The following is a 23,128-nucleotide window of genomic DNA, read 5'->3' as shown; positions in this document are numbered from 1 at the left end:
TCCCACTTTTGTCTAAGATGTTCGAGATCCTCATTTGATGGTGTATTTATTTGAATTCTGGAGTTTTCTAGTATGTTTTCACTGTCAATTTCTTCTAATGTTTTATTATTTGTTTCTGTATGTGAGGTCTTATGAGTACTAGTTTGTTCAATATCAGATAATTTTAACGGGGCAAATGTTTCTGCCAACGGTTTTGTGCCAGTTGCAATTTCATTTATTTGTTTTCTAGTAGTAACGTCAAGTGTCAAAGTATTTGCAACATCCACTATATCAAATTGTTTTATTATAGCCGATTGGTGCTTACATAGTTTTCCTAAGCATCCTTGCGGACAAGAACAAATACCAGATATTATATTAACAAAGTAGGTTTCTGATGAATCTGAACTACTTTTGACGTGGTATTCGCTACTAGAAAGCTGTTCTATTTTATCTAAAGAAACATTTTTCTCATCTGGATAATAATGACGTAAGGTAGTTTTCCTTTCTCTATTTAAAACAATATCCAATAGTTTTTGTTTGTAATAAGACTCAAAATTGACAATAACAAAATCAGTTAACTGGTTTAAATTAAATGCCTTAGTTCTTTCCAGTGGGATGTCTTTAAAAATTCTGAACATAACTTCATAATTGTTGGTATCTGATCAACGAGTTATAAATTTCTGCCTATAATTTAAACACCAGCTTTTGATTTTGTTATCTGCCAAATAATATTTGTTAATATAATTTAAGAATTGTGGATATTTACATTGCTCAAACATTATTTTTTTATTTAATTCAACGTCTTCTTCACTTTTAGATTCCAAAATATTTTTGAACATTTTATATGTAAACTGCCTATCTGTCTTCTGAATATGATTATTTGCTGCTCCTAACCATTTCCAAACTGCTTTTAAAACATGAAAAGAACAAAGCAGCAGTTCTGATTTAGGCCAATAATGCTTCTTTAGCACATGTCTCTCAGTTAGATCATCGTCAGTCAGTATTACATTTGGAAACATTTTCACAGGCATAATTTCTATTAAGGTAGAAACTGCTAAATCAAATAATTCCTCTTTCTGCGAACTAGAAATAACACACCAAACTGGAATACCTCCTGCGGGAGATACAGTTGCAAAAAAATAAACTTATGATTTTGCACGTCACAGTTGCCAGTTGCATCCACGAATAATATTTCGAACCACTGAATAAGATTATATGCAGCTCTTTGCATAATAGGTGTACACAAACAAACGGCATAGTGATTCCCAGATCTTACTATTTTAGACATGGTTGACTTATTATTATCTAAATTGCGCTCTAATGTATCTAGCATTCCTTCCCCAGTACGTTCACCATAATTGCCTTTGAAATGCTTCGCCCACAAATTTGAAAAATCTGATTTAGTTGGACAAACGTATCTATCTAAAACATAACGTTTATATTCATCGCCTAGTTCTTCCATTTTGATAGCGATGAATGTGTGGTACGCAGATGCTGCTGAATGCTCCTTTTCAAATAATTGTAAAATCTCTTCTTCGGTGGCTTGTCCGACTGGCCTTTTTAAAAGAGCTTCTCCGCTACTTATAGTGTGGTTGTGATCAAAGTTAAGTGTAATGATCCATGGCCAAAATTTTATATCCTCTGAATTTTGTGGTCTAGGCTTTTCAAGAACTACTTTCATTTTTGCAGGACAGTTGATGTTCCGAGACTTCTTCGTGGAGCGAGATTGTTTTACATTGAAGTGACAATGGTAGTATTTTCTTAAAATATTTTTTCTCGATTTTGCAACTGGTGTTTTTACAGTGGTGGTGCATCGTCAAGTAACTTTTGTTACCTCAATAAATTTGGTCACCCATTCCTGTAAAGAAATATCACCTACTACCCTGCACCGCAAAAATAACAGGACACTCAACATTTTTCCACAAGATACAATACAAACATGACCTAGTTTAAGTACTCATAACTCCTTTAATAATTAAGGTATTGAGTCGTTTAAAAAAGAAAATTATTGAAAAATATTGCTGGCTATAACTTCAATTTCTGTGGTCCTTTGATGTTGAACAGTATTTTCTACAGGATGCTTAAAAGTTTTGTCACATCTTTCGTAGTCGAATTCTTATGGACTCGCTTGCTCCAAAAAATTTAATCGCCGTGTAGAAAATACCGTCATCGCCAAAGGATCACAGAGATCATGAAATTATATTCAGTCATTGATCGATTCAATAGCTTAATTTTTAAAGGAGTTATGGGTACTTAAACTAGGTACTAAACTAGTACTAAATTAAATTAAATATTTATCACTAAACGATAAGATTTGGAACTCTTATATATAATTTATCAGGCCATACTTTATTTGAAAGGCTCTTATAATATACATAGGTATGTCTTTATGTTGCCCTTTACATTTTTTTCCCAAAAAAAGGTTTTTACTAATTAAAAAAAGTTTTTACACCTGGCCCAAATGACCCAATTAATGACAAGTTAAATGTTATTGTAGTTGGTTACTGGTTAGTGAAAAAAAAGTGGTTGCTTTTTGTAGATATTTTATTTAGGGTTAAACCCCTATATAATTTATTTTTTATCATTAGGAATTATTATTATTTTTAAGAACTTCCATAAGGTCGGATAAAAGTAAAAGAAAAAACGGCATAATTTTCATTAAAAAGTTTATTTTATCTTATTACTCTTCAATAACTAATTTGACGTGTCTTAACGATTTTTTAAAAAATTTTCAGCTTTTGAAATAGTCGTATATCGTCACCGTGTAAAAAAAAGTAAAGGTAAAAGATGTAGAGGGTGACATATTTGTTTTATAGTCTTTATTACACATAGTTTTACATATATACAAAGTATTGTAAAAAGTTAAAAAAAAAGAAAAAAAATATTTAAATTGGACAGCCTTGTATTTTATTTTTATTATAGGTTAAGTACAAATTTTATCTTACAATTTTTTTTATACAAGGTGGTCCAAAAAGTTAAATTAGATAAGTAAATATAAAAAAATAAATCTGTACCATGTAACTAATGGTTAATTAAACTGCTCCTTAAACAAGCATTTTTTATAATTTTTAATCTTTTTAAAACATAGTTTTTGGTCGATTGGTAACTTTATTTTAGGGTTGCCTTCCTTTTAATAATTAAAGTGGTTTATTACAAATAATTTTAAATAAAAGTTTAGTTAGAGACAAAACTAATATAAATTGATTAATTAAACATCAAACTCTTAAAAAAAAAATTAAATAAATTTGAAGCAAAATTCTGACGTACTTGGCAGATGTCATGTACTTGTGACTCCTAAAAAGACTTATTCTAACGCAAGGAATTATGATGGACCGACAATAACATCAAATAGTCCTTGCACTACTCCGTGCAATAGCCCTACCATATTTGAACATGAGGAATCTGATTTTATAGATGAAAATATCGACCTTCCATCTAGTAAAACTTCTCCCATTACCTTGAAGCTTAAAAAAAAATCATGTCAAAAGAGAGAAATTTATAATATGCGGCGAAAATTGAGACGTTACAAGAAAAAGTACGCCAGTCAAAATTCACAGTTTTTACTCTTTTACCTTTTTTATCATTTTTATCTGTTACTGCCAAAACATTTGTAGTTATGCAAATAAGAGGTAAACGACGCACTCTATATTCTCAATCCGAAAAACAGTTAGCAATTTCTCTATACTATAAATCGCCATCTTGTTATAAATTTTTGAGAAAAAAAGGCGTCATATTACCATCTACGCCAACCGTTCAAAAATGGATTGGACAAAATACATTTAAGACTGGTGTTGATGACAATATAAAACCTGTCTTAAACTAAAATGCGATGGCATGGATAAAAAAGAAAAAAAGTGTCTGGTGGCTTTTGATGAAATGTCAATTAAAAAATGCCTCGAATATAATAAAAAACTTGACGTTGTTGAAGGTTTCGAAGACTTAGGTCCTTTCGGTCGTCAGCCAAAAGAGGCTTCACATGTTTTACTTTTTTAAATTCGAGGTATATATTCATCTTGGAAGTATCCCCTGGCCTACTTTTTCTCTCATTCAGCGACAACTGGCAAAAATCTTCAGCGTTTAATTTTGTATATTCTTAAAACATTAACTGAAATAGGATTTATACCAAAAGCGTTAGTCTGCGACCAAGGTACTCCGAACAGGGCAGCATGAAAATTATTGAAGGTTACGAAAGAACAACCCTATTTCCATTTTAATGATTCTAAGATTTTTGCTTTGTTTGATGCCCCACATCTTTTTAAAAGCGTAAGAAATAATTTGCTATCAGGGAGTTTTAAATTGCCATCACAAAAAAGCATAGCTTTTAACGTAATTAGAAAAGAGTACGAAATTGACAAATGTTCCCTGACTGCTAGAACACTTCCCAAAATTACGGACAGGCATATAAACCCCAATGCTTTCGAGAAAATGTCTTGCTCATTGGCTCTACAAGTATTTTCCAAAACTATGGCGGCTGCCATAAAAGCTTGCGAGGATAAGGGATTGATACCTAAAAAAGTAGGCCTTCATACAGCGGAGTTTGTAGAGTTAATGAACAATTTATTTGATGCATTGAACAGCAAGCGCCCTTTTACAAAGAATCCTTACAGTTGCGCCCTAAATGAGCATAGCACATATGTAAACCTTATTTTACAACAAGGGAAATCTGTTTTTGGTTCTTTATCTAAATTGGGCCGTAAAAAGGTTAAGTCCGGCATTTTTGAAACAAGGCCTCCATGTTTCGATGGTATGGTACAGATTATTAATGCAATAGAACAACTTTTTAATAGCGAAAAGCGGGATAAGATCCAGTTTATACTCACGAATAGACTAAATCAAGACTTTTTAGAAAATTAAAATTTTCCATGGCTAGACAATGGGGAGGGTGGAATTTAAACTTAACTGCTAAATCTTTTAGATTATTTTTTAGAATCAAAAGTATAACAGGTTTATAAGCACCCTCTACTTTATCCAATTGCGAAGAAGGCACAGGCACAGACCTTTTATTAACGCAGTTGACAAGAACCACAAATTTGTCTAAAAACACCAATATTGACACCTCTAACTAGGGTTAGTCTCATTAGGATGAGACTAACATACACATGGATGAGGATAATTCCAATGATGATATGTCCAATGAATCAATGGAGGTTGCCAAAATAGGACAAACTGTAACATCAAAAATTAGTTTAGAACAATCTGCAAATCATTATTATGCTGGATATTTAGTAAGACGTGTTATAGAACAATTTAAGTGTTCAAAATGCAAACTTAATTTCCAAACTAATTTAAATTTGTCAAAGCCTTCACAATCATTTCTCCTTAATAAGAGCTTCACTGGGCAAGAAAGGACATCACTCATTATTCCAAGCCCCGAAATCGAGCAAGTTATTATCAGATCAATGGTCACATTTAACATTTATTACAATAAATATAAGCATCAAGAACTAGTAGCTACAAAAATTAAAAATAAAGTAATTTCGAAAAACATGATTTGGTTGGGTCTTAACAGCGATGAGTGCTATCCTCATAAGCTATCTTTAATTAATAAATTGATTCAGATAAGCCTATTTAAATTTTGCAAATGGTCAAGAATCAGATCGAAAAATAGCAAGCAAAAAATTGCTAATTTACAAAATTTGTAAAGAACCAAAATATTAATTATAAAGAGGTTAGGCGGCCATTTTAGCCATTTATTTATTATGTAAAGTAAAACTATTTCTTGATGTTAATGTTTTTATGTAAAATACCTAGAAAAAGTGAATTTTGAGTTTTTAGTAAATTACAGTCCGAAGTAAGAAGAATTTTATTACTTTTAGTTTCTATTTCTTTAGATTTTTTTTATAGAATTCTATATATTTTCTAAATAGAATAATTTTATTATAGAATGAAAATTTGCTTTGTTTAAATGAATTTCGGATTATTTCATCACAGTTGGGGCATTAAATATACGCACTAGTATTATAATTATCCCATCGGCATTTTTGCAGTGTGGTTCTATTTTATTGATCTTGATATTTATAATTTTTAACAAATGAGTTTATGTTCGAATTGGTTGAATAAAGCAATTTCATAAACCAATTTTTATTATAGCAGTGCCTCAGAATAATTAACGCAATAAAATAATTTTCTGTAAAACATGAATTCGCCTCAACAATTTAGATTTTATTTAATAAAATTTAGTATCTACATATCTAAAAAACCTTAATACCTAAAATATGATTTTCACTATAAACGTAAATAAAAAATAAAACTAATCAAATAATCTACTCTACAAAAAAATACGCGCTAATAATACAGATAAAAATTTAGCACAATCCTGCTTTAGGCAACCCGCTTCATCGCTCCGTCGAAACAAACCGGTGCGATTTTAAAAATTTCCAATTTAATAAGGCCGGCCGACGACAGCGCCAAATGCGGCGTGCGCCACGTCCCTTGGTAAGATTACGCGTCTATTCTCTCGTTAGCCTATGCCTCTAGCACAGAATAAACGATCTCATTGAGATCGTTTATTCTGTGCCTCTAGCAACGGTGTTTTTTTACTCTTCAAATGTCGAAAATAACAAATTTGGTCTATTCTTTTATCTTACTAAAAAAAATAGTTTTGTAAAATACGTCGGCTTTTTCAAAAGACATACATAGTAAGTATCTATAGATACTGTTTAGAATAAATATAATTTCTTATTTTGTGTTATAAGCAAATGGACCTATTTTATATAACCGGCAACATTCATTAATTTTAAGTTTGCAACTGTCACGTCGCGTCCTCGCTCTCTTCCATTCGACATGGCGAACGATACGTTTTGGTTTTCTTCGTTTTATTTAATTGTAAATGTATTACGGTAAAATAAAGATTTAAAAAAGGAATATGGTCAATCGTCAATGATTAGCCCGAGGTTTACACAGATACTGTGTTATCATTCTTAAAAAAATCTTAATTTTTTACCCCTAGCAACGGTGTTTTTTTACCCTTCAAATGTCGAAAATACCGAATTTGGTTTAGTCTTTTATCATACTAAAAAAATTCTAGTTTTTTAAAATACGTCGGCTTTTCAAACGACATATAATAAGTATCTACAGATACCGTAATCATTCTTAAAAAAGTAATAATTTTTTACCCTTCAAATGTCGTAAATACCAAATTTGGTCTATTCTTTTATCATACTAAAAAAATCTTAATTTTTTACCTCTAGCAACGGTGTTTTTTTACCCTTCAAATGTCGAAAATACCGAATTTGGTCTATTCTTTTATCATACTAAAAAAATTCTAGTTTTGTAAAATACGTCGGCTTTTCAAAAGACATACATAGTAAGTATCTATAGATACTGTGTTATCATTCTTAAAAAAAACTTAATTTTTTACCCGTAGCAACGGTGTTTTTTTACCCTTCAAATGTCGAAAATACCAAATTTGGTCTATTCTTTTATCATACTAAAAAAAATCTAGTTTTTTAAATTACGTCGGCTTTTTCAAACGACATACATATATAATACGTATCTACAGATACCGTATTATTATTCTTAAAAAAATCTTAATTTTTTACCCCTAGCAACGGTGTTTTTTTACTCTTCAAATGTCGAAAATACCAAATTTGGTCTATTCTTTTATCATACTAAAAAAATTCTAGTTTTTTAAAATACGTCGGCTTTTTCAAACGACATATATAATAAGTATCTACAGATACCGTATTATCATTCTTAAAAAAATCTTAATTTTTTACCCCTAGCAACGGTGTTTTTTTACCCTTCAAATGTCGAAAATACCGAATTTGGTCTATTCTTTTATCATACTAAAAAAATTCTAGTTTTGTAAAATACGTCGCCTTTTCAAAAGACATACATAGTAAGTATCTATAGATACTGTGTTATCATTCTTAAAAAAAACTTAATTTTTACGCGTAGCAACGGTGTTTTTTTACCCTTCAAATGTCGAAAATACCAAATTTGGTCTATTCTTTTATCATACTAAAAAAAATCTAGTTTTTTAAAATACGTCGGCTTTTTCAAACGACATATATAATAAGTATCTACAGATACCGTATTATCATTCTTAAAAAAATCTTAATTTTTTACCCCTAGCAACGGTGTTTTTTTACTCTTCAAATGTCGAAAATACCAAATTTGGTCCATTCTTTTATCATACTAAAAAAATTCTAGTTTTTTAAAATACGTCGGCTTTTTCAAACGACATATATAATAAGTATCTACAGATACCGTATTATCATTCTTAAGAAAGTAATAATTTTTTACCCCTAGCAATGGTGTTTTTTTACCCTTCAAATGTCGAATATACCAAATTTGACTCTTCTTTTATCATAGTAAAATTATTATAGTTTTTTAAAATACGTCGGCTTTTTTAAAAGGCATCTATAGTAAGTATATACAGACATAATCCCTTAAAAAATCATATTTTTTCACCCCTAGCAACGGTGTTTTTTTACCTTTCAAATGTCGAAATTCCCGAATTTGGTCTATTCTTTTATCATAGTAAAAAAATTATAGTTTTTTAAAATTGGTTGACTTTCTCAAACGGTATATCCAGTAAGTTAGTAGAGATATTGAGTTGTCATCCCTAAAAAAATCCTCAAATTGCAACCATAACAACGGTGTTTTTTTTGCTTTTTAAATTACTTATATCGAGTTTAAAATAAATTTTTTTCGATAAAATTTTTCATAATTTTTTTAATTGTACCGACATAACAAAATTAGTAAAGAGGAATTTTTTGCGTGGAGAAAATGCATCTAATGGAAGTTATAATGCATCTAAAGTTTTGCATGTGTTGAATAAACTATCAATTTTCAAAAGCGCCGCTTCGACATCGCGCCCGACTCGTGACCCGGCAACCGCCGTTGCTGGTATTCCGTTGCTAACATTACTCCGGTCAATCTAATATTATCTTGGTGCGAGTGTTTTCATGAGTCTAAGTCCCAGTCCTGAATATTGTTATATGCATAGTCCTAGACGTAGGGCGTTTTCAGAACAGAAATGCAGTGTTTTCTTTTTGAAATTAAAAGTATCTTGTTTCAAATTAAAAATTAGTTTGTCCGAATACTTAGTTTTGTTTAAACCTTTTACTTACAATATCGTCCACTTCCAAAATAATCCAGTTTTCGTTGAAAACACTTATAATAGTTGTTATTTTGCGCAATTTTGCGCTATTTTTAGCTGTCGATAGATCCAATATAAATAATATTCAACCAAAAATTTTAATCGTTTAAACTAGATTCCACTAATTAAACTGACACATTGACAGCAAAAGGAGCATACAATATATATAGGACTAAATAAAAAATAAAAATAAATATAAATAAGGCAAAGGAGACCAAACCCTTTCTACTTAGACGCAATCTAGATAATGACGCTAAATTTTCATTTGATGTAACTTAATCATAACAGAATTATAAAAAAGGCTAAAGCGTGTGAAATTCTAAAACGATTTCATATAAATCGAGGATTCTGCAACTTAATTCTGTTACTATATTGATTTTTAGAAGTGTAACTTACATACGTAAATCTACTTACCGTACTGGTTTGAATCTGTATGTTTATCCTCTGCATCTTCTGATAATTCATTGAGAAGACCACTTATACCATATGAGATATTCGTATCCAAGTTTTTATGTAATTCATCAATATTGTCTAAATTATTCATGTTGACAAGTATTATCCCTAAAATATATACCTTAATGTTAATACACAATAGATACCATATGCACATACAGGGTGTTTTAAATTATAAGTAAACTCTGTAGCTAAAGGCAAAAAAACTTCATATGCAGTAATGTCAACAGGTGCATCGTTCTTAAATTACAGGGTGTTTTAGAGAATATATTGGACTTGTGGACGAATTATTCTATAGCAATTTGTGGTAAAATGTATACAGATTTCTGTAAAATTAGTAGTGGACCAAAATAAAAATGTCGAAACTTTTTTCTTCTTACTTTTAATAACTTTCATATTAAAGCTTTTGTTTTACAAATTCTTTCTTTAAATCCCTAAATGTAAAAATCGCGTTTAAGACAGTCAATAATTTAAAGAACCAATTGGTCATTAGAGTGGATAAGGCAGGCATCCTTTCTAAATCGGCAGTTTACTCTTTAAAATGTGACGATTGCAACGCAGTATACATTGGCCAGTCTGGAAGAAAAAATTCTACACGCATTAAAGAACACGTAGCGCTTTTTGAAAAATTTTAAAATACCAATGTCAGTGATACCAAATCAGCGTTTGCAAATCATTTGCTGGCCTCTACCGAAGCCACTGTAATATAGAAAGCCAGAAACATCATCCCACTCTCCAGCAGCTACGTCACGTCGAACGTCTATTGCCCGAACCACAGATGTAAATAGCTCCGTGCGGAGCTATTTACATCTGTGCCCGAACGACTCAACTTCCTCCCTTCCTCGCCCGGCCCGGCATTAGGTATGCATCTATACGGGGTATTGGACGAAATCATGCAAAATCGAGCGCTCGTTTTCCGGTACAATAATAATAATTAATTAAAGTTTTACTTAGATTTTTGAATAGAATACCGCACAGGTGAGATTAAATTATTAAATATTTATTTTTTTAAGAGTTTTGTATTTATGTTTTAATTTATTATAAATATATATTTCGGGAGGTATTAAGAGCTTGTATGGGTTATTTGCCTTATATTTATACCTTGTTAAAGAATGTTATATTTTTTTATGATATTTTTGTTTTAATAAAAAAATATGATTTTATGTATTTTGTACTACTACCAGCACACTATCAATTTTAAACAATTATTTCGTATTTTATTAAAATTATTTTCTTACATTATATTATATTTATTATTTTCCTAAGAGTTTTGTATTTATGTTTCAATTTATTCTATTCTATATATGTGCATACATATAATATACTTTGGTAGCTATTAAAAACTTGTATGGGTTATTTGTCTTATATTTATAGCTTGTTGAAGTATTTTAGATTTTTTTTAAGTTGTTTTGTTTTAATAAAAAATATTATTTTGTTTCTTTTGTACTACTACCAACTATCTATCCATTTTATTAAATAATCATTTAGTATTTTATTAAATTTGTTTTAAACCATCTTACAGTGGCTATATTTATTATTTTTTTAAGAGTTTTGTATTTGTTGTAATTAATAGTTATAAATATATATATGTTTCAATAGTTATTAAAAACTATTGTATCATATAGGCCTTATTTGCCTTATATTTATAACTCATTAAAGAATTTGTCGATTTTTATATCATTTTTGTTTTAATAAAGAATATGTTTTTATTATTTGTACTTCTTTCTACTAACACACTATTAATTTTATTAAACAATATTATCATTTAAACGATACATAATGATAATATGATTTTAACAGCGGTAGTATTGAATAAATACGGCTATAACATACGAACGACACGGGATACTCAGACGTTCGACGTGACGTCACGACTCGAGGGTTCTGGCTTTCTATATTACGGTGGCTTCGCCTCTACTCATAATTTTTCTCGGGAGGTGGGAGCTGAAATGCTTCATGAATGCCCTAAAGGTAAGAAGCTTGACCTTCTGAGGAAAATGGAAATTACAAAAGCTAAAAAGAGTCCTGTCATGAGTCATTCACACACACCTCGTGTGTGTGAATGACTTGTTTACTTTTGAACCTAATTTAATTTTTAACAACTTAATTTAGCTAAGTATCGTTTTCCTTGTAGTCACTTTCTTCAATTTACATTGGCTAACGTGTTAAGTTGTTTTAGCATTAGGTCCGTATAGCCGGTAGGTTTTACACTTATACTTATAACCTTATTGTACCTGGCTCGATTCTCGTTGAGTCTATGTTGTTGCGTTCCACTTTTTAATTTTTTATTTTTTGCTTTGTACAATTATAACCTTAAAATTATTGTTTATTTATGTACCGTGAAGTGTCTGGATGGCTTTAACAGGTTTTTTATTGTTTTATGTAAGTTTTTAGTTTTATTTAGGTAGTATTTTTATTTTAGGCCTGATGATGCTCTAACTAGAGCGAAACACGTGTAGCCCCTTTAATTACATGTTGTGAGACCGTGACTTTGTGTTTTTCTTTGTTTTTCGTCAATTTTGTATGTTGGTCTCTTAGAGAATAATGGATGAGATTTTTGAATTTAATTTTATGTTATTTAATTAATAACATTCTTTTAAAAATGTAGTCTTTTGCTCTATGAGTGAACCAAACGTTGACATATTAGCTGAAGAATTTTTTATAACTTTAAAATTACAACAATCAAACTCTCATTTAGAAAATATTACCGAGCAATCTCAACATTCCAGTATGACTACCACACGATCAAATTCTGTAAATTACACTTTTTTTAAAAATGTGGTTTGGCACAATTTAATATTTCAACGGTGATTGAAACCCTCTTAAAAATTCTATTACTGCAGCAGATTTTCTATTCGAAACATATGATAGCCAAGATGATCCTATTTTAAAAAACTCTATTTGATTAGAACCGTTTGAATGAAATAAATTGATCATGCACTAATATTAGTAGGTGGCCGTACAGAATTATTATCCTGGGCAGATATTAGAAATGCTTTACTAGAGCTTTGGAGATAAACGTAGCTTAGAATGTCTTACACAAGATTTGTTTATAGCTATTCCAAATAAAAATTAACAGCCGCTAGACTTTGGAAGAATACTACAAGTATTGCATAGTTAGGAATTGCATAGCTTAGGAAATTAATAATATTGATGAAAATGTTATGTTAGCCTAAACAAAACTTATTCGTCTTAGATAATACGATTATGTATGCTTAAGAACATTTATCTTATTTAACCCCTTATGAAGTGTCATCAAATTAAAAAATCCAGATTGCATAGAAACTGCAATGACAATGATATCGCAAGAAGAAAACTTTCAGTATACCCAAAATATATACAAACCATTTATACCAACCAACTATAATACACAACAAATATCAATACATAAACTACAAGCATCTTCACAGAACAACTTACAACACAGAAATTATAATAATAATATACAATAATCAAATCAAAATAATTTCATAACTTCAAATTGTAATCAACAACATAATTATAGACCAAATTTCTAAATAATCAACAAAATTTTAATCAAAATACAAATTTGCCACGTGATCCAGTTCCAGTACAACCTAGGCCAATGCCTCTGTGACCTCTTCCAACTAATCGACAAGTTTTCGGTACCCCAAAGAATGTATTTAAACCCATAGATCAAATAAGGGGTATTTGAATAAACCTAAGCCGATGACAACTAGAACATCCTATACAATGCCGAAAAACTATAATATCGCAAAACAATTATAATCGATCTAGTAATCATTTTAAGCCATCAGGCCTCAGAAATTTTATTTCGCAAGAACTTTTGGAATGGAAAATAAAAATCAGAATGAAAATATCACAACCTTGCTGCATAATAGCCTTAATGCATAGACACCAGACATCCAGCCCCGCCACATGCAGAGGCTCCAAGCAGTGGAAAACAGGGCATTCCAGATTATGTCAGACGCACCATGATACGTACGCAACACCCATTCTGAGAGATCTCCAAGCTCAACCCTTGGTAGATCATAGATAAAAGATGGAATTGTAAGATCCAGCTAAAGTATAGTAAACGATAGGATAGTAAGTAAAAAAACCTGACGCAAGTGGAAAACAAAAATGGCGAATTGTCAATGACTACAGAGGAGTTAACTCTAAAACCATTGATGGCGGATACCCTCTGCCAAATAATAATGATATACTAGTTAAATTAAGTAGGTAGTATGTATGATGATAATCATATACTAGACAAATCTCGACTTTTCCACACTCGATTTATCATCAGGATTCCACCGAATAGAGACGGCACTAAATTCTATAGAGAAAACAACATTCACAGTAGGAAATGGCCAATATAACTATGTAAGGATGCCATTTGGATTAAAAAACGCACCAGCCATCTTTCAAAGAGTTATAAATTGTATTAAGATCTTCAAGGAAAAACTTGTTTAGCTTACATGGATGACTTTATTGTTATTTCAGCAAGCCTAGAAGAGCATATAAAAAAGCTGCAACATGTTTTCCAAAGTTTAAGATGAGCAAAATTAAGAATTTAACTTGACGAATTTGAATTCCTAAGAACAGAAGTTGAATTCCTGGTAGTTGTGATAATGAAAGACGGAGTCAAGCTTAAAGAAATAAAATCATTCCTAGTTAGACTCTTAAGTTACTATAGATGCTTTATAAGTGGCCTTGTTAAACTGAACCGTGCACGAAATATTTAAAGAAAGGAGCAGTAATTAAACACATGAATATGTATTCAGGGGTGTATACGAAGGATTGTATGTACAATCCTTCGAAACATGTAAAATATACCTCTATTAAATATATAATATATATACTTTATTAAACTGTTCATGTTAACCACCAATGCTTCAAATATAGGAATAGGAGCAGTATTAAATCAAAGAAAAATAGGACAAGATCTTCCACTTGCATATGCATCAAGAGCCTTAAATCAAGCAAAATGCATCTATTCAACAATAGAAACAGAACTTTTAGTCATATTATGGTACGAAACATTTCAGATCTTACCTATTAAGAAGGAAATTTATAATTGTTACAGATTACAAATCCCTACAACGTCTCTTGAACCTAAAAAAGCCAAACTCCAGATTGGTACGATGGAGATTAAAATTGGAGGAATTTGATTATGAAGTCCAATATAAAAAAGAAGCACAGAACACAAATGCCGACGCTCTATCTAGAGTGGAAATTAATATGATAGAAAATGATTCTATACTTGGAAGCCCTAGAGACATCACAGAAGAAATAAAACAATACATTTCAAACGAAAACGCTACTTCACATGATTTAGACGAATTACCAAATCTATTTAACCCTGCATTAGACCTAGAACCAAAATCAAATTAAATTCAAATCCTTCTGATCGACGTCCACAAAATGGAGACACTATTCACTCAGCAATAAATGACATATCATACATAAGCAATATTAAATTTAACCATAACCGAAAATTTTTTAAACGCTTACAACCATCAAATTCTAATTACTCATAGCACAAACAAACAATATCATACCTTTAAAACAAAAATTGATATCATTTAACTGTGTCTAGTAATTATATAAATGAAATAGTGTACTTTTTCGAAGTACATATATTGATCCTAAAGTTGTACACTGTAGGCACTTTTTAAGATAGGGTCATTTTTTAAGATATAGCTTTGAGGTTTTCGCGACTCTATCATTTTTTTCTATAACTTTTAAAGCCATAAACAGATGAATTCCAACTACTTTTGTTACTGAAATATAGGCTAAAAAACGAAAATGTTCACTTTTAGAGATGTTATGACTTCTCAAGGCCTGTATAAGATAGAAAAAAAACTGCTTATATTAGATATTTGTTTAATATATATATTAAAATTAGTGGTGTATTTAAAAAATTTTTTTAGAGCACTGTTTTTTAGATTCAGCGCAAACTTGTTATTTTTTAAATTAAATGCTTTGTATATTTTAACATCAATTTCTTGCATTTTTTTTCTGATGTATTACAATCTAATATTTCATAAATTTTAGCTTCAAAAATCAGAAAAATCCATATTAATAGTATGCCATGGATTATTTCACACATGCATTTAACTATTACTTTTTTTTAATGCCATGCCATTTAAACCTGTTTATTTAATAGTATTTTAAACATAAACTTAAAATATTACTCTTTAACATACACTTGAAAATGTTGAAAAGAAAAAAATATATATCGGTACAGATTTAACATTAAAAACTGTAATTACAATATTAAAATTTTTTCTTATACATAAACCACATACAGTTTCAATTCGCCTTAAGGCAGTTAAAATTATAAAGGATTGTCTTTATGATTTTAACTGCCTCATTTTAACTCCTTAATAAAGAGTTTTTATTAAAGATTAGGTTGTGATACATCAGAAAAAGAATTGTAAAACTGAAAATTGAAAAACAACTTGACGTTAAAATCTACAGGGCACTCAATTTAAAAAATACCAAGTTTATGCCCAATCTAAAAATCAGTGCTCAAATAAAAAAATTTAAATACTCCACTGACTTCGATATGAAGATATCTATTATAAGCAGAGACCCTGTAATCTCATCGAAAATGGGACACAGTATACATTAAACAATCCGAAATTGATAATTTAGGAAACAAAATAGGAATAATACTATCTAAAACATTTAAACACAACTCTTATAAATTTCTAATACATTCTTAAATGATATAGTAAATTTTGAAATGCAAACAAATTTAATAAAGAACCATCACGAGAAAACTTGCCACTAAGGAATGTATGATGTGTTTGAAAAACTATATTACTGTCCCAATATGAAATTAGATCTTACGCAATATATAAATAATTGTGAAATATATTAAGAAGCTATATTAGGAAATATGACCGCCATCTTCCAAAATTACAGTTTTCATTAACGCCAAAGAATATGGATACTTTCCAAATTGAGAACGTAACAATTTTAACAATATTAATATTTTTTTAACAGAAAATGACACTTTGTGCTCAAGCTTATCTCTTAGAACCCAGTTGCAACGCAATTACGTTATTTAGACCGTGGAACTTAACGTTAGTTTCGTAGATCAGGTCAATATAGACTATTTTGGTCTCTTAATGTGAATTATTTCTTTAATTTTAGTTTTTGAATTGCTAATCTATTATTTTCTCAGATTTATGTTTAAAAATGATAAAAGGTCGGATTTTATTAATTAGTCAGAAAATATCTGTCTAGTTTTTTCCGGATGGTGTGTCCTTAGGCATCCTAAAACAATAAATGTTTTGTTAGATTTGTTCGCTCTATTAATAATTTTTTATCTTAATGCAGAATTTTCCTTTTTTATTCACATAAATTTTGTGGTAATATATATATTTATAATTAATAGAATTTATAATTTATAGAATATCTGTTTTTTAAATAATTTACATACACTAGCCGAAAATAGCCCATGCTATTAAAACCACAGAATGCAGGGACTTATTTGCAGTGACCCTTGACGATAGATCCCTTTCCTTGAGCAAAAATCAATTTTAATTGTTATTTTGAGAAATTTTTCTGCCTCAATGACTGCAATTAATGAATGGTTATTTAATATTGTTATTGTATAAAAAAATGTTTATTAACAAGAACGGTTTATCGAAAGAATTCGGAAAGAAAAACGGCACGATGATCAACGATCCAGCAGAAGTGTTGAACAGGAATTGGGTATCTTAAATCCAACCGTTTCTAACATTTGGGAAAACGTGGCTGATGCCTCATGATCAATTAGAATAGATCATATAGATCAATATATCACATAGATCAATAAATAAAAATTTGTGAAGTCGTTTTGGAAATAGTTATTACCGTTGGATCTTATTCATTATTGGTCACAGAGAAGGGAGCCCAAAAAAATATTTTATGCGCTTTATTAAATATTTGGGAAGAAGATAGATATTTTAGATGACCATATTATAGGATGATTTTTTAATTCTTAAAAATCAATTCTTTAAATAATGCCAAAAAATTGCTACACCTACTATGAAATCATATTCTTGCTGCTCTTCAAGTTCTTCCCGATGTAAATTTAGCAAGATGACTGCCCTGCTCGCAATTAGAGTAAAATTTTTTAACATGTTCTTTTCCTCAGTGCCTTATCAATCGGACCGGTGATATTAGGTTACCGTTTAGATTTTCTGACTCATATCTAAATGACTTATTAAGTGAGGTTACCTTAAGGAGACCATCCACAATCATCACGGTAGTAGGCCGGTCAATTTAGAGGAATTCAGGAGAGTATAAATCCCATTAACGTACAAACTCTTTCGGGATTTCAAATGTTTACAATATGCTAACATAGTGTTCAACTAAAGAAGGTTATACGCTGTTGATTTAATGTTATCTTACATATTTTTATTGAGTTGTTTTTGGTTTACTATTTAAAAAAGTTTAAAGATTTTTTTATTAAGATAAAAAATAATAATAAGAGTAGGTATTGATTTTCAGATGGCATACAACATTTTAAGAAAATTTGAACGCATGGATTTTACAATCATGTATGTTAAAGCTGCATGGAAAAAGTTTTAAACCTATCTCTAATTTTGCGTAATATTTTTTCAAAATATTATTTCAATTCTACTAAAGAAAATAACATAACACAAATATAGAGAAATGTGTATTGTCTAATGGTCAGACAGAAATTCCATTAATAGCTCTATTGCGGTTGATGACAAGGACGAAGGCAATCAAATTGGGTGGCGTGTGACGGAAAATTTAAACCTGATCTATTAGATATTTGAATTTCAATCATTTGCAGAATTACAGAAGTTGATGTGTTAACTGAAGAGTCAAGAGAAGTATATTTAAATTTGAGTTTGAATATATGAATTTGAAAGTTGTCAAAAAAACATTTAATATTATATATTTCAGACATCATCAATTAAAATGTTATTTGTTTTAAATTTAGTTCTCAAGAAATATGGGTATTTAAGACTTTCCAAACTGGACTTTAAAGATATTTAGAAGTAGATACTTACTTAGCAATAACTATAAATTATAAACTATATACACCTTAAGTATGGGAGCAAATTTTTAATAAAAAACACAAGACTACAAATTTGTCTTTTAAATATTTTATCTTAAGATGAATTGAAGCAAATTTACCAAAGGGCTTTAAAACGCCTAAAAATAGTTACTATACATTCTGAATTAAATACTGTAAACTGTAAGTATGATATTAATAAGACCTTTTATATATGAATATGGAATTGTTGCAGGTTTAAAGCATTTTTTTAAAATAATTTTAATTTCAATAATTTTCGAACTTTTACAAAAAATTGCTTGCTTTTTTTTCCATTTTCATAAGTGATAAAACATTATAAGAATCATGTAACAAACACAACAAAATAAAAAACATCATTCTAAAAAGAATTCACTTTTGTATTATGTAAATAAAGAAAAATTAAACATATAATATATCTACATATAATGAAAAACAAAATATAAATTTTTAAAACAAAAACAGAAATTGCACCTTTTTCTTAAAATAAATCTGTCTCTTCATTAAGAATAAAATAATTAATAATGACTAGATATAACACAAATTAATATACATGTTAGTTTCGTTTTTCATTTTTATTTTCGCACAAGCAAATAAAAACAAAATAAAAATTCTAACAAGAAAAAATAAATAAAAGTAATTCTAAATGCAACTCTAAAAATTTGCATTGTTGCCAAATTCCTACAGGATGGTTTTGGTTAGTTACAATAGGGTAAAGATGTCACAACCCAGTGAGGCTGCCTCCAGTACATATGGAACCTGAAATTAGGTTGGAAATAGGACTTTTTTTTGCGTTGGCCTTTGAGTAATTATGCTCATCGCACAGAATTATCAGGGTTGTTAAAATTGGAACCAGAAAAGTTTTGGAAAGAATGGCTTCAACGGAAATTGAAAAAATTTATTATTTATGTGACTATATGGGCAATTACTAATAAGCATAAAGGGTATTTTGCACGAATATCTTAACCTAAATAAAAACAAGGAAATGAAAATTTCCAAAATTTTGATTGATGTAAGATTGTCATAATTAAAAATTAGCCTGTCCTCTGCTCTGTCTAATTGTACACGTATGGATATTTGCACGATTGTAAAATAATTTATCAACCCATGATACCGGAAAATCTCGAAAAAAATATACGAAGCTATAAAAATAGTTAAAAACATTAAATTAAAAGAAAATCATTCGGGTTATTTTTCACCCAAAAGGAACATCAAAAAAGACAGTCGAGTAGTTAAATACCACAGTTAAAATGTCACTAACGTCGTTATTATCAGATTGATATACGAAAATTAGGTAATCAGAATCAGCCATCTTGGGTGGAAGACTATTCCGCTCCGCCATAGAATATATAAATGTTTAGAATTTTTTTCATTGTTTTTGTATATGGGGAGCAATATTCTCGAGAAAATACTTAAAGTCAAAGCAAGCAAGTATACAAAGTCAAGAAAATTTAAAATTTACGAATTTAAAATAATATAACCCAAATAACATAAATTGGGGCTCATACAAAATAAACTACCTAAAAACTAGTTGATTGAGATTTGATTTCAATATTTTTTACTACGAAAAAACTTTCGCTACTAGAGATTTGCAACTATCTAAAATTGGTTTATATATTTATTATTTATTACGTAAAAAACGTACGTTTTATTCAAATCCTTTGGGAGTTTTAAAAGTTATAGCCGTTTATATTTTTTAACATCTAACAATTTAATAATTTTTTACGAAAGAACTTTTATTTGTAAACATTTACAATCACTTTAGATACTTATTATTTATTACGGAAAAAAGTTTTATCTAAAATTTTAGCGATTTTTGTTAGTATGTTAGCGAAGTTTTAGTCGTTTATATTTTTTAACATTTAACAATTCAATAATATTTACAAAAAACTTTCGTCTGTATAGATATGCAACTATCTAAATCGGTTTGGATATTTATTATTTATTACAGAAAAAAGTTTTATACAAATTCTTTACGAGTTTTTGGAGCCTTTTTAATTTCTTTAGGGCCAAACTAAAAACCAAAAAATAGAAAATATACGAAGAAATATTTAACAATTAAAAATAAAAACATAAGGCGCAAAATTAAATTAATTGTTAATTTTTAAAGAGGTTAGAATCTTTAGAAAGTCTCATAATGTGTCCTAATAATTATTTTCACGTTTTTAGTGCACCAGATTTTATTTCAAGTAGTAGTTGAACTTCACCCTGCGCATTATTATAATTTGTTTTTTTTCTGGATTTTAATTTTTTTTTGCCAAACCTTTTGCCTTGCGCCCCTTTCAGGTAGCGCCCGTGTGCGTTGCACGCCCGGTTGCGGGGGCCCTGTTTACTTCTAGAAATGGCTCTACAGCATAGGCCGGTTACATTAGTCATATTAGTCAATTGTAAAGAATTGGATTATTCAGCATTTATAACATTGATATAAGCAAGTTTGGGTGAGCAAACAACTCTCAAAACCTCTTGCGAAGGATTCTTGATTGCAATATTTGCAGAACGATCTAAATTTATTAAAGACATTTAAAAATTCTACCCTGAAAGGCGTTACAATTTAAGATATAGCTATAAAATAAGTCAAATCTGATTGATAGGTTTAAAGCAGAAATTCATTCGTTCGGAGCACATTGCGAATATATTTTGAAATAATTATACAGAAGTAATAAATAATGTCTTAGAAAAACTCCATTTTACTTCAAGATGCAAGTGCAAAAAAGGGAAAAATGATGAGCTTTAAAGCAATTATTATAGCAGTATTTTTTTATTGCAATATTTATTTTAATTCATTTCTTAAAGCAGCTGTTTAAGTTTATTCACTTTCTGTTAAATACTATTTAGTTTTTCATAGTCAAAATGGTTTGTAGTATTAATATTGGAAAATAGATACTGTTTTTTCTTTTTTATTTTTTAGTATAGAATTTAATTTTTATTAACGTAAAGTTGTCGAACTTGGTACAAATATAACATATATATTTTATATATGTTATATTTGTACATTTATCTCTATTTAGGTTAAACATTAATGTGTTAATTAAAATTATAAATTATATTGGTCCTCGTCTCGTAAATAAGGATACCATTGTAGTTTCCCCATTCCTATATTAACCGCCACGAGTTTATAGCAAAAAGCGAAAAAAGCTCGTCCCTACTGCACCAGCAGCAGTCCTCGCCTCTCTACGGCAATCACTTCTCGTTCTCGTGTTAACCGCACCACATCGCCCGTTGTCGTCTCAAAAACCCGAATTTAAGCAAAATTTTTCGTTTTTTTTTTAATAGTGTTTGGGTGTATTAATTTACTATTGTGTTGTTCTCAAAATGGGAAAACATTCTAAAAGGAGGAGAAGGGGGGAAAGTAGTGACTCTAAGGAGGAAGCACCTTAGGAAGGCCATGAAGATAATTAAAAATAAATTGTCGAGTTTAGACAATGAAAATGGCGATCAGGGTGATCGTTATTCGCCGACTACTACACGTCCTTGGGAGAAATTGAGTAGAAGAGCATCCTCACAGCCTACAGAAAACCCCGACCTAGAACCAGATGTTTGGTTGGTTACAGGGGCAACGACACCCTCCGGGTTTTCGAGTTTTATGGGGGTTGAGCAATCAGAGATTGCAGGTTCTCTACTGTTTGACACAGTTATTTTGAAATAAAGGACAGACATTTGGTTTTGAAAACAAAATATCCTTACTGGGGCCAGTAAGGATAACTGTTTTGATAGCAGTGATTTGAGTTTTTTGACTTGACGTCATTACATTATTTATTATTATACATATTATACATTACAATTTTTTGCTTGTAGAGCAGGATAAAGAAAACCAGAATGTGGACCAAGTTGAATTAAATACTGATTTGAATCAGGCAATGCTTTCCTTGCTGGGATATGATTTGACTCCCTCAAATTTGACTTCTCCACCTATTGTTAAGGAAGTGGCTATTTTCTGGAACAAAACTATTCAAAAGGGATTGTCAGAAGAGGACCGTTCCACCCTTATAACTAAATACCCTCCGCCAGAAAATTGCCTATTACTACAGGACCCGAAACTTAATCCAGAGGTAGAAGCGGCCAGTAGAGATTCTGTTAAGAAGCGGGATAAGAAGATCCAGGGTTTTCAGAACCAAATTGGCTCAGCTTTGTCTGCTTTAGGCCCTTTAAACTCCAGCCGTTCACTTCGAACACAGGGGGAATATCAAGGTGGACAAAAACAAGTCTCGATTCCTCCCAGCAGCTTCAGAAGATCATCCAATTTCCAAGCCACAGGGCCACAACCAGTACCGGTTCAAGGAGCACCCAGTCAGATCAAAGACAGTTCGAGTGACCCGCAAGTTGATAAGGTTAGTAATGGTATTTTTTGTTGTCGCCTTAAATTTTTTTACATAAATGGTCAGAGATAACCCAAGATAAGAATATTTTATCTTGGATTAAGGGATTTGAGATCCCATTTAATGAGAAACCTATACAAAATTTTGTTCCAAGAAGACAGGTATGGTCTTCTAAAGAAACCAGTGTATTGAGAGATTGTATTAGTAAGCTTTTAAGTTCGGGTGTCATAAGTGTGGTTAAGCCTTGTC

General features: G+C 30.1%; 2 protein-coding genes across 3 annotated transcripts in view; one reads left to right on the top strand and one right to left on the bottom strand.

Annotated features, from left to right (window-relative positions):
* LOC126750624 (uncharacterized) overlaps positions 1-23,128 on the top strand; it is a 353,062-nt gene that overhangs the window by 216,194 nt on the left and 113,740 nt on the right. The window lies entirely within an intron of this gene.
* LOC126750620 (homeobox protein ceh-37-like) overlaps positions 1-23,128 on the bottom strand; it is a 152,390-nt gene that overhangs the window by 105,818 nt on the left and 23,444 nt on the right. For both annotated transcript variants that reach the window (XM_050460273.1, XM_050460274.1), the window contains exon 2: positions 9,500-9,646. In XM_050460273.1, the coding sequence (XP_050316230.1) occupies positions 9,500-9,629 (130 nt within the window). In that variant the 5' untranslated portion in view covers positions 9,630-9,646. The remainder of the gene's footprint in view (positions 1-9,499; positions 9,647-23,128) is intronic.

This window comes from Anthonomus grandis, chromosome 2 (assembly GCF_022605725.1).
Source record: "Anthonomus grandis grandis chromosome 2, icAntGran1.3, whole genome shotgun sequence".
Lineage (NCBI taxonomy): Eukaryota > Metazoa > Arthropoda > Insecta > Coleoptera > Curculionidae > Anthonomus > Anthonomus grandis.
The sequence above is the reverse complement of the archived record's forward strand: the minus strand, read 5'-3'. Positions and strand labels throughout refer to the sequence as shown.